The sequence below is a fragment of the Chenopodium quinoa genome, unplaced genomic scaffold (genome assembly GCF_001683475.1).
Source record: "Chenopodium quinoa cultivar QQ74 unplaced genomic scaffold, ASM168347v1, whole genome shotgun sequence".
Classification (NCBI taxonomy): Eukaryota; Viridiplantae; Streptophyta; class Magnoliopsida; order Caryophyllales; family Amaranthaceae; genus Chenopodium; species Chenopodium quinoa.
In genome coordinates, this window is record NW_018743574.1 from 5408095 (window position 1) to 5422036 (window position 13942).

The following is a 13942-nucleotide window of genomic DNA, read 5'->3' on the forward strand; positions in this document are numbered from 1 at the left end:
TGACGATTAGGATCATATATGGCCATTATATGTTGTCAAAAATGTTCGTGGTAGGTTTGAGTTCACGAAATCAGTGCAAGTTTTAAATAGGTAAATTAACCGTTTAAAGGAAAATTTGATGGTACATTCCACCTAATTGGACTCCCGGGGGATATTAGGGACCATGGTAAACATCTCGGCAATTTTTATTTTCGGGCGAAAAAAATGGTCAAAAAATTCCAAAATTGAAGGCTATTATCCACGTTTTTTGAGGAGTTTTTAATGTTACGGGTTCCGGTGGCAAAAAGTCTTGAGACTCTAGGGTATACATGTAAGGGTTATATAATGACGTTTGGAATCATATATGGTCTTATATGTTGTCAAAAATGTCCGTCGTAGGCTTGAGTTCGCGAAATTAGTGTAATTTTTGAACAGGTAAATTGACCGATTTAAGGCAAATTGGATGGTTCCACCCATCCAATTGGACTCCTGGAGGTTATTAGGGACTATGGTAACATCTCAGAAATTTTTATTTTCGGGTGATAAAATGGTCAAAATATAACATAATTGAAGACTATTCACATATTTTAAGGAATTTTTTATGTTACGGGGTCCGGTGACGAAAAGTTTTGAGACCTTAGGATACATGTAAGGATCATATAATGACGTTTGGAATCATATATGGCCATTATATGTTGTCAAAAATGTCCGTGGTAGGCTTGAGTTCACGAAATTAGTGCAAGTTTTGAATAGGTAAATTAACCGTTTTAAGGCAAATTGGATGGTTCCACTCACCCAATTGGACTCCTGGAGGGTATTAGGGACCATGGTAAACATTTAGGCAATTTTTATTTTCGGGGTGGTCAAAAAATTCCAATATTGAAGGTTATTTTCCATGTTTTTTGAGGAATTTTTTATGTTACGGGATTCGGTGGCGAAAAGTCTTGTGACCCTAGGGCATACATGTAAGGGTCATATAATGACGTTTGGAATCATATGTCTCCATTTTATGTTATCATAAAAATGTACGTGGTAGGCTTGAGTTCACGAAATTAGTGCAAGTTTTTAATAGGTAAATTGACCAAATTAAGGCAAATTGGATGGTTCCACCCATTCAATTGGACCCTCAGAGGGTATTTGGGCCATGATAACATCTCAACAATTTTTAATTTCGGGCGAAAAAAATGGTCAAAAATTCCAAAATTGAAGGCTATTATCCACGGTTTTAGAGAAATTTTTGATGTTACGGGGTCTGATGGCGAAAAGTTTTTAGACCCTAGATCATACATGTAAGGGTCTTATAATGACGTTTGAAATCATATATGGTCATTATATGTTGTCAAAAATTTCCGTGGTAGGTTTTAGTTCACGAAATTAGTGCAAGTTTTGAATAGGTAAATTGACCGTTTTAAGGCAAATTTGATGGTACATTCCACCTAATTGGACTCCCGGAGGATATTAGGGTTCCTGGTAAACATCTCGATAATTTTTAATTCCGGGCGAAAAAATGGTCAAAAAAATTCCAAAATTGAAGGCATCCACGTTTTTTGAGGAATTTTTTATGTTACGGGGTCTGGTGGAGAAAAGTCTTGAGACCCTAGGGAATTTTTTATGTTACGGGGTCATATAATGACGTTTGGAATCATATATGGTCATTATATGTTGTCAAAAATGTACGGGTAGGCTTGAGTTCACGAAATTAGTGTAAGTTTTGAATAGGTAAATTGACCGTTTTAAGGCAAATTGGATGGTTCCACCCACCCAATTGGACTCCTGTAGGTTATTAGGGACTAAGGTAACATCTCATAAATTTTTATTTTTAGGCGATAAAATGGTCAAAAAAAATTTAAAATTGAAGGCTATTATTGACATTTTTAAGGAATTTTTTATGTTACAGGGCCCTTTGGCGAAAAGTCTTGAGACCGTGGGGCATACTTGTAAGGGTCATATAATGTCGTTTGGAATCATATATGGCTATTTTATGTTGTCAAAAATGTTCGTGGTAGGTTTGAGTTCACGAAATTAGTGCAAGTTTTGAATAGGTAAATTAACCGTTTTAAGGCAAATTGGATGGTTCCACCCACCCAATTGGACTCCCAGAGGGTATTAGGGACCATGGTAAACATTTCGGCAATTTTTATTTCCGGGCAAAAAAATGGTCAAAAAATTCCAATATTGAAGGCTATTATCCACATTTTTTGAGGAATTTTTGATGTTACGGGGTCCGGTGACGAAAACTTTTGAGACCCTAGGGCATATATGTAATGGTCATATAATGGCGTTTGGAATCATATATGGCCATTATATGTTGTCAAAAATGTCCGTGGTAGGTTTTAGTTCATGAAATTAGTGCAAGTTTTGAATAGGTAAATTGACCGTTTAAAGGCAAATTGGATGGTTTCACCCACCCAATTGGACTTCCTGAGGGTATTAGGGACCATGGTAACATCTTTGCAATTTTTATTTCCGAGCGAAAAAATGGTCAAAAAAATCCAAAATTAAAGGCTATTATCCACGCTTTTTGAGGAATTTTTAAGGTTTCGAGGTCCTGTGGCGAAAAGTCTTGAGACACTATGGAATACTTCTTAAGGTCATATATTTCCATTTGGAACCATATATGACCATTATTTGTCGTCATAAATGACCAAGGTAGGCTTAAGTTCACGAAATCGGTGCAAGTTTCAAACGGGTAAATTGACCATTTATAGGCATATTGGATGGTTGCACCCACCTAAATAGACTCTCGGGGTGTATTAGTGTAAGGAATATTTCAAGAATTAACCCAAAATTGAACCCCACTGTGATCATACACTAAAGTACGGTGGCGTCCAAAGGGAAGGAAGCTAGAGCAAAAGAGTCGCCAACAAGTTTTAGGAACTTGTAAACTGTTCACAGAGTGAAGGTTACACACCTTAACGATCCATGATATCGTTAACTCCAATAGGTCTGGAACCAAGATTGGTAGTTCGGGGATGAAGGTACAAATCTAACCTAAAAGAGATTGAACTTGCCCTAATAATAGGCCTCTACTTTATTCTTTTCGTATTCATGTGCACTTTCTAACTAACATGCAATCAATAGGATTAATCCTAAACCTGTTTATCTATGTTGGTTGAATATTAATGCACAAATAAAACTATTATTGGCAATCAATTGAATTATAACCAAATTAACCCTAAACAAGATTATTAATTATCTTATTAAGCGTGATTACAAGTACAAATTCCCTTTAAACATGCATAAAAGATGTGATCAAGCAATAACAATATATATAATCATCAAGCAACATAATAATCATAATCATTATAACAATTATAAGTATAATTATAATTGATTAGGGGATTTTTATCCACCAATCAGCATCCGACACGTGGGCCAGCCAGGCTTCGCCACGTGTCCTTCATGTAGGTCAATAGGAGCCTGCCACGTGTCATCAAGAGATTCGTCCTCCTTGGACCAATTGCAATGTGACACGTGTCCACCCATGCCAAATGGGAAAACCGGCCAACAAGGCCCAATCATTGTGGGAGGCCCAGTCAGCCTTAGGTTTAACCTAAACCTAGTACTGGCACGCATCCCAAGGCATATAAATATGCCCATTTATCCTCATTAAGGGGGATTACGCACATTTAACACTCTCACCTAGAGAGACTCAATTACTTTTATTTCCGCATTAATTACTCCTTAATCAAGTACTAACTTGACCGTCGGAGGCGGATCTCCAATCGTCCGGAGCATCCGTTTGTTTTGCAGGTACAGGCGTCCGGTTCCAGTCTCAGAATTGTAACTCTCCCGCAGGACATCAGAAAACCCCGAAACAATAATCAATAATCATGTTAAAGCATAATAATAATAGCAAGATCCTAGGCACGATACTAACAAGATTAATAATAAACCCTAGCATAAAAATCAAAGCTTTAACCCTAACATGATACTAACATGCTATTAGGAAAGAAAATAAAAGGCATCATAGAAATCATAATTAATATAAGCAAATCACCCTAAATATCATACTAAGGAAAACATCCTAACATGATACTATGAAGCAAAATAACAAGCTAAACATGATTTCTATATCGTAATATCAATAAAACAATTAAAGCACTTACTTGGATGTCTCGTATCTCTTTCTAATAACAAAATACACACGTTAGTAACTTTAAGGAAAAAAAAAAACAAACAATTAAATTAAATAATTAAAAGAAAGAGTTAAAAAAGTTTAGACTGGATTTGAGACCAAACCCTCAGAAATTAAAACCTTTCACGTCTAGGGCGAAGGCAAATTCGAATTTGGCTAGGTATGTCTAGATCTTGTGTATGCGGAATTTTGTGAAAGGGAAGGTTTAGAAAAAGAAACAGTAATCAAGAATTTCTTGATGAGAGTTGGTGAGAAGAGAAAAATTGATGATTGTTGATGGAAGTTGATAATGATTGAAAACAGATTCTTAGGAGGCTATTTATAATGAAAATCAGCCGGATTTGATAAAAAAACGAATCAGAGTTTCGAAAAGAAGAAAACACGACTGCGGCGTCAAACACGCGCCTGTCGTCAGACGACAGAGCTGTCGTATGGCGCTGCAAACGATTTCCCACGCGTTTTCTTATTTTGATAAAATTTAAGCGTACGAGAGGGCAAAACTGTATTTTCCTTAAAAACACTTCTTTTATTCTAATTAAAACTTTTAAAAGTCAATTAAAGTCAATTTATCAATGCTAATTAAATTAGGATTGAAAATAACCTTTTAGAAGATTCTAGAAGACTATAATCAATCCTAATTGCATTAGGAATGATAAATCATAATAGGCCCTCCTTTATATCATTGGGCCGCATATAAAAATCAAACCGGGTCCAGTTTAGTAATTTGGTCATAACTTCCTCATTATTCATCGGAATTGGGCTTATAATATATCGTTGGAAAGCTCTTTTCGAACCCAACCCAACTACACCATTATTGGACCATTGTCATGGACCAAACCAAACTGGATTGGCTGTTTTCTTGGTTTTCAAAAATAGAGAGAAAGAAAAGAAATAAAAACTAACCGCAACACTAGACTTTCCACACTTTCACATCATTCGATTATGATTCGACGTGAAAGGTACTCATCACTGCATCTCGGCGATTTTTAGTTGTGGGTCAAAATAAGTGGAAAATTGTCCAAAATTGAAGGCTATAATATACGATTTTGGATCAATTTTTAACCTTTTTTTAAAAATGAATTGAATGTATTGAATGACTCCTGGGGTCATATAAGGAGGTTTGAAACCATAAGTACCCGATGGTAGTTTATACAATTCGTCCAAGCTTTGTGATCCTTTCACTCTAAATTACATTCTGATTTTCACAGTAAAAACCTATGAATTATGTGATCAAAATTTCAGAATACTTGCATGACACTATAATCCTAACTACATAGTTAAAATACAAGGGGCCTATACACTGTTGTACATATTCTACACTCTAATGGACTGCTGCAAAATAACAGAAACAGGAGGCGATCAAAAGTCTACTTAACTGGTTACAGTAAGTTGGACAGTTCAATCAACAAGGAAGCTTCAAGCCTTCGGTCTCAGCTTCCGGGCTCACTTTATAAATCAACATTATGTACACCATATCACTTGTTAGCTGATAACAACCGTTCAATAGTCAAGTTGAAGGAATTTTGCATAAGCTGTCCCATTGAGGGTCTTATTGACATCATCCCAATTCTTGATATGCTCTCTTAGATGACCTTTGTGTATCTTCACTTGCCGGCTTGTTAGGTTCATATGCGGTATCCCAAGAAAGTCCTGAACGTCCACTAGTTTCTGCAAAAGATGAAGTAAAAAGAACACTTCAGAAGCGGCAAAACATAAAAGTGAGAAATTATACACAGTAGACCTCAAGTTTTATCAATTACATATCGTACCCAAAAAGACCAATTGTAAACTCTTTTCCCATGGTACCCTCAAGATTTGCAGTAAGAATGATCATATGACATTAGGTTGGAATAATCAACTTAATATCACCATCCACCCTATACCCAAGAGCACCTTGCCATCACCTGTTTACCATTTGATCGTCCGTGTATCAGTTAATTTAGCTTATGGCAGTTTTGACCATTATACTGAAAAGGTGAAGACATTAAGATCCAGCCATATGATCCTCTTAGAAGATATTGTGTAATTCATGACAGCAATTCCTTAAATCACTCCCATTGCAAACAACAAGGAAGGTACCTGTGATGCCTTATTACAGGCAAGGTAACAGTGATGAATGATAACATCCATGGCAATTAAGTTGTTTTACCTTCTTCACAAGGAAGTTCATTGATTAATGATGGTCACAATAAGGGGGGACCACAAAAACCAATAAAATTTGACTTTGATGATACAAGCATTTTATGTCTAGGTTTTTCCTGATTCTCAATTGCCACCCGAAAACAAAAACAAAAAAAGGGCCCGGGGGGGGGGGGGCAACAAAATGCTAACACCGTGAACTTCATAATTATTGCATTAATTTAAAATCTTGTTACACAGAAAACACACAGTTTAGTTTCTTACAGTGTGGTTCTTGATAAGATCTTCATAATATAGAGTAATATGCCTAGTGCTGTTGAAGTTGGCTAAAGCCTGGGCCATTGTGAACTCTGCTTCCTTCAGAGCAGATAATAGTGATGTTGAATTGATGAGAGGTTTGTATTTTGAAAGAGTCTCAGCCTACAAATTTATCAGCTGCAGCAGATAAGCTTACATAACTTGGACAAACGAAAAGAAAAGAAGGATCAAGGTTCATACCTCTTCTGGAGAATGCACATGAGACTTGTGGGTTCCATTTAATATCTTAGCATAGCGGTCAAAGGAATTTGCAAGTACTGAAATATACCGGCGCAGTAGATTTCTTCGGAAGAGAAATACAGCAGACACACCTCTTCTGTTAAAATATTCAACTATCTCTTCTGGATAATCCATCAGCCCCTGTAAATTTAGAGCTGAAAATCTGAGTCAAGTATAAACAAACCAATATCTCTTTGATGAAAATCAAATCACCAAAAAGCATCATAGCTACAGATGGGCCAATATTTTTCTATTAAACAATGCAAAAGAAAGATAGGCAACAATTAACAAAATGCTTCAGCTACCATTACAAACACCAGTACACCACCACCATTTAGGCATCTCAAGATGGGAGTAAATTATGCTCAATTATTCTAGTCAGCAAGTACACATTGGGTTCATTCGCTTGGTAGGTACATCTTAAACTAACTACTGCAAAAGTGAGAGTAAAAACATCCGCAAATGCTTAAAACAATATCTTGGCATCAAGCCCATGGAGACGAAAACAATATCTTGACAAGGACACAATTTTTCTTACAAAAATGAGTTGAGATTCATATGAATTGATGTTTCTTTCTCAAAGTTTGAGTAGTTACATGAAAGAAAGGATGCATTATCTTCATATAAAAACAATTCAATCAGCCATATTGATGATTTCATGCATTATCTGGTGGCATATTGATATTGATGACTTCATAAATTATCATCATATAAAAACGATTCAATCAGCCATTTTCATGACTTCATGAGTATTGAATGATCTTCATTACTCCAAGTTAATCAGTAACATATGCCACCAGATCTGCAGCCCACCATCTTTCATTCTTTCCAATGAATATTTCTTTTTCTCATCAAGCTTAGAGCTCTAAAGATCTTTTACATAATCTAATCCTTTTTTAAACGCAACAATATGCAAGAATACACAAAGAGCATCTCGACCTGCAATTTGTCAATATGCAGATTTCCGAATTCCAAGTGGATTAACAGCTCATTTGACAGACATTGATAATTGACTGTAATGAATTTATATACAAATCTGTCAAGATAGTCTCAAGTCAATGTTCATGATAATGCTTGTCCATCCAAATATGTATGTTTCATAATAAATTTTATTGCACTCAATACCACCACACTAAAGTGGTAATGGATTGTATTGAGAATATATGAAGAATAACATAACATTGAAGCTGGACAAGCATTGCCATGGACATTGGCATGAAACTTCCTTTACAAAATTCAATATAATTTATTAATATTACCAACATTCATCACAAGTTCACAACCTACCAAACAAGCCATAAGCTTACTTGTTCTACATCCATTAGTACAATAAATTCTCAAATTCCGTACTTCAATATTCTTCTCTTAAACTTGTGCCAGCTGTATCTGATACCCATCAGAATTCAGAAACCCACTGTCATTTGAAATAGCCTAGCAGGGGAGTGCTATGTTTCATTAGACATGACATATCATGAACTCAGCTCCTGTCAAAGAACTAAGCCTGTGCCACTTAGTCATTGCAGACTGGCAGTGAAACTGTATCCAATAAACTGTTGACCAGCTTAATAGTCGTGGTTTATTGAGAAGCCCTACACCTTGTTCTTCTGTTCTCAACCTGAAATGCAGACGACAACTGCCAAATTTCACTTCCCGAGTGATGGAAGCTTCACCCACAAGGGTGCTCACAGAGTACACAATACATCATGTCCGTCATTCTCTCCCTCCTTCCTCCCACTGTTTTACTGTCTTTCCGTCTTTCGATTCATATTTTTAGCTGAGCACTTTACTTGTTTCTTATAATAAACACATTTGTAAAATGGTAATTGACAACTCAATCCCTGACTTGGTTGATTAGGTGATCAAACCAGCTTCTAGATGATGTATGCGAATTTTTTTTTTTTTTTTTTTTTTTTTTGGGGGGGGGGGGGGGGGGGGGGGGGTTCATTCTTTCTGAAGGTGTTTTTAGAAGTAGTGTACTTATACCAAAATCATTAATTAACATTTAGCCTACACTACAATTCAGGAAAACAGGAAGTGTTTCTGATGCTGCTTAAGAACTACTGATTCTAGAACCTTAACCCCATGGAGTCATTGCATAGGATCACTAGATCTTCACATGTTACAGTCTGACTTAGCTGCAAGATCAATGGCCAAATTGGCATTTTTGTAGCCCAAAATTTCAAATATAATAATTTAAAATGTGGAACTTACAAAATTAACTTGAAGTTCTAAAGATACAAGTCATACTATTGTAACCTTTTAATGGCAAGCACTTAGCTTCATGACCGCAACATAGTATGAAAGAATATATGTAACTGACATTAGGCCATCATCAAAACACAATTAGAAATCAGAATCATATTTACCTGATTCAACATCCACTTGAAGCCAACAGCAGCTGAGCATTCATTCTTGGAAGCACTATTGAACCAATCCAAATTGTAAACCTTATCAAGAGTCCGAATAATAGAGGAGATATTGTCTCTCCTTTCCTTATTAGAGAATATCTCACCATTGGAAGTGACATTCATATGACTATTTAACAACGTCTCAAACCATCCACTCCCTGATCTCTGCATTGTAATTATCACAAAGAACCGGACTGGATTCCCGGCACATTCAGCCCTAAAACACAAGAAAATCAACAATCACAATCCAATTCAAGCACACACAAAAACGATCATCGACTTAAGGCAACACTGCATTACCTGCTAAAGGTTTCAGGCTGTGGGAAATGCAGATATGGATAATCTAAATGGTTGGCCTCACAACTAATGCCCAGTCTCTCAATAACTTCAATACTAGACTTGGTTTGGGGGTTTATCTGCTTCAGACAGACTGAACATATATATACTCCACATACTGTAGCAATCACTAGCATTATCATCCTTACTATCAGAGAAGACATCTTTGAAGGCCGAAGAACAAAAGTATCCTGTATGACAAAAAAAGGCAGATTAAATATCACTAAAGAAGATATCAACTGTGAATTACAATCTACACTGATTAGCAACACAAAATTAAAGATACATTTAACCGGATAGCGCGTAAATTACATAAGAACATGTAATAACAAATGCAAACTAGTCAATTAGGATGACAATGTGGTTCTAATTTACAAACCAAACAACAATTTCACCTAACACAATCCACCAAAATTAAGCTCAAATGCATGCAATTGCATGATTAAAAAGGAACTAATTACATTATACTCAATAGCAGTAACAGTACAAATGATTTTTAAAAAAAATAAGAAATTTTTTTTACAAAACTTCATTATTAACTCATTACATCAAAACCACATTCGTTAAAAGAGAAAAGCATATCCCATCAATCACTCTTGTTTTCTTACCCAATTTCTCTACATCTCTAGACAAAATTAACTACTCACTAACTTTTTAGCAGCTAATTACAAGCCTTAAAACTCATATTATACTAAAAATAGAATCTTGTTTGCTGATGATAAATACTACCAAAAAAAACCAACTTTTTTCCCAGCAAACCCCAAAAACCCACAATTTCTACTGCAGCATCTTATAGTCAAATTAAGGAAAATAATACCAAAACTTAAGAAAATGTCAAAATCTTACAACTACCCACAAGATTGTTTCAACATAAACTAATTCAATAAGTAAAAAAAAAATTAAAAAATTCAGGAAATTAGATGGAGCATACCTTGTAGAAAGAACGCAAATCTCCCACCATTTTTCTCCAACAAAAAATCAAAAAAAAGGGAATGGTATAAAACAAACCCAGATTTCAAATTGTGTTAAACTTATTAATAAAAATGAAAGATTAAAAGAGTTAATGATGATTAAGTTAAAGCTGAAACGAAGTAGAGAAGAGATTAACGGGAAGAAAGTTCTGGCATTTTTTTTCTTTAAGAGTGCAGCAGAGTCCTGAGTCTGCTGACCCCTCCACCACCACCCCGCTTTTTTCAAGGAAAATTGGGTTTTTTTAAAAAATGTTTTTGTTTGCTACTCATTTATTTATCATTATTATTATTATTTTTTTTTTTGGGGGGGAGAAAACATTTGTGCACTCATCAACTCATGTTTCAAAAATTAGACGTGGCAATTGCAATCGTTGTCGTCGAGGTGAATGGGTCTGTGTTTTTGACCGTTTACTTTTAATTTCTTTGTTCAAGAAATTAAAAGTACTCTAATTTTTTTTTAAGGTAAAAACAATTGCCAATTGATTTGGAGCTCCTAAAGTTAACTCGCCTGAATTAATGGATTAGATGCTTTAATATAATGTATATTACTATATTATCAATTGGTTGTTGGTGCAGTAATGATTGAGACTGCACTTGGTAGGGGAGACCTGTGTTCGTCTCCCGCAACAATAATTGGAAGGGGATTGAAACTTAATCACCTAAAATTGATTCCAGAATCCGGATTAGCCCAAAGAGTGAACCATATAGAATTTTTTTTAAAAAAAAAGAAAAAAAAATTGTACATTAGGTTGGTGCAGTAATCATGAGACTGCACTTGGTAGGGGAGACCTGTGTTCGTCTCCCGCAACAATAATTGGAAGGAGACTGAAACCTAATCACCTAAAATTGATCCCAGAATCCGGATTCGCCCAAAGGGTGAACCATATAGAATTTAAAAAAAAAATAAAAAATTGTGCATTAGATAAGTACCACTAATAGGTAATAATGATGTCATAATATGAGTAACCTTATCTTATACGTTTAAAACAATATTTTAAATCTATTTTACTTATGTTAGACACCTCACATACATAGATTCTGAGGGATGCATATAACATACCATCAAAACGTTCATAAGAACTTTAATCAAGACTGAGGAAGCATTTAACATAGATTGAGCATTAGATTGTGTTATTGAAAGCATGGAATATTATATTACCAATATTATAATATAGTTGCCTTGTTTATATTTGGTATGACAATGGTGTGACACGCAATTGTGAAATAAATGGAGTTTCAATGTTTCATTACTGTAAATTATGATCAGAAGAACAATCATATTTGTAAAACGAAAGAATACGCACGACTTTTGAAATCATTGTGCTGAATCATGATTGTGACTTTTTTTAACCCTTCTCTTTTTTGTTAATTAGACAATTGATTGTCGGTAATTTCACTTAATTAGTCAAGCCAATCAAGTAGCTGCTTGTGAGTTGTACATTATATAATTTGTTGTTTAGCTATTATTAGTTGTTCTAACTAGCAAATTTGGAACGGAGAAAGTAAAAAACCGCGAAAACACATGTACGTAGAATTATTCAGTTTAGTTTCTAATTTCCTTCTCTCATAAATAATTCGGTTCAGCTCAACTCAGTTCAGTGCAGTTCGGTTCAATTCAGCTCAGTTCAGTAAATCAAAACATGTCCTATATAGGCAATCCAGCCACCACATTCTAAAGATGATAACCTCATAAATTATGCTCTTGTTTAGATTAATAAGACATATACATTTCCTTAAATAATATGGAATTTAGCTTGAGTTTTCCTAATTTTATTAATCACAACATTATTGATAAAGTATAAAACATATTACGGGGCCCAACCATCAGCTTGAGCTTTTAGTTGAGTTGGTTCTCTAACAATTACAGTAATTATAATAATAATAATAATAATTATTATTATTATTATTATTATTATTATTATTATTATTATGAGGGCGATTAGGGTGCGATTAGGTTTCTCGTCCTCGTCAATAATCCGGCAGCAGGTTCCACGTTAGTTTTCCGGCAGGTTCATCGGCGGCTTGTGCATCGGTGGTCCGGCAAATATAGGGGCAGCAACGGCTCTTTTTCCAGGCGGTTTACACGTTCAATTTGGTGCTGCTTTAGGGCGTAAATTAGGCAGTTTTCTGGCGGTTTTCAGGCGAGTGTCAGGTGAAAATTGGGGTGTGTTTCCGGCGTAATTTCTGGTGTGTTTCAGGCGTGTTTTTCGGTACAATTTCAGGCGAGTTTCAGGCGAAAATTGGTGTGTTTCCGGCGTAATTTCTGGTGTGTTTACTTGCTGTTTTCTGGTCCGTTTTTGGGCAGTTTGGCAGCCGTTTTATTGATCAGTTTTGGGAAGGTTTTTGGGTTGTTTTTAGGTGCGTTTTTGGAGATTTTTCTGGTGCATTTCAGGAGGTTTCTGCAGTCGGTTCAATGGTATTTGGGGCGTGTTTCTGCAGTGGTTCAGAGGAGATTCTTCGTTGGTTTCTATTTTGGGTTTCGGTGATCAATATTTCCAGCGATTTTTCGATATTGGGGGCTGTTTTGGGTGCTGTTTTTGCAGCAGTTTCTGGTCCAGTTTCGGCAGCTCTTGGGTGCAGTTTTGGGTGCTGTTTTGCGGCAGTTTCTGGTGCTCTTTCAGGCGTATTTCAGTTTTGGGTGGTGCAAGTCAGCTATGTCGGCTGCCGTTGTGAAGTTTCATTGTCCCTTTGTGGGTCTTAGTGGTTGTCAAGATGGGAGTGAAAATGGCCTTACTTGACGTTCTCTAATCAGACATCTTAGTGATCGTCATTGTTGTATCGGTGCGCGAGATATCACCCGACATTCTCTTACTTCTAATTTGGCTGTTTATAATGAGGCAGAAGTTACTTTTAGGCGTATGGGGATTTGGTTATGTGGAGTTTGCTATAAAACGCACACGGTACGTATTAAGTGTCGTCATGGTGGGGATGAGGATGTGTCACCCCCTGATGAAGGAGATGGTGTTGTTCGTTTTGTGCTTCATAATTTCACCAAGCCGCAATCTCCTTCTTCTCCTGCTCGAGTTGATCGTATGGATGGATTGGTGCGAGATCATAACGGTGGTTTTGATGTGGCCTTCCTTGATTGTTTATTCTCTAAGGGGTTTCGCTCTGTTAAGTCTATCCCTCCCAAGTGTCGTTTGGGGTTTTCTCGGGTTCTGAAAGGTGCTCTTGATAAGGTGATCTCTAAGCCTGATGACATTTCTAATTGGGTCTCTTTGTTGGTGTTACCTCTTTGCATCCTTAAAATCTTTCGCCCGCGGAGTAGTCGTGAGTCTCGGTCTTCGGTAAGACGTCGGCATCAAGAAGAGAGTATTTCCCGTGCTATTTGTTCTTGGAGTGTAGCGGGTGGTAATTTGCAGCTTGTGAGGGAAATTTTGGCATAGGATTCTCCTACTTTGTCGACGGTTGATGATGAGGACATTGATTTGGAA

General features: G+C 36.2%; 1 protein-coding gene across 1 annotated transcript; it reads right to left on the minus strand.

Annotated features, from left to right (window-relative positions):
• Positions 1–5186: 5186 nt before the first annotated feature.
• Positions 5187–11561, minus strand: LOC110682281 (nodulation protein H-like). Its single transcript, XM_021858587.1, has 6 exons — positions 10469–11561; positions 9502–9728; positions 9160–9418; positions 6755–6934; positions 6521–6676; positions 5187–5785 (listed from the first exon to the last, which is right to left on the minus strand). Exons 1-6 carry the CDS (start codon positions 10496–10498, stop codon positions 5618–5620), a joined length of 1020 nt encoding a protein of 339 aa, XP_021714279.1. The 5' UTR covers positions 10499–11561; the 3' UTR covers positions 5187–5617.
• Positions 11562–13942: the final 2381 nt, after the last annotated feature.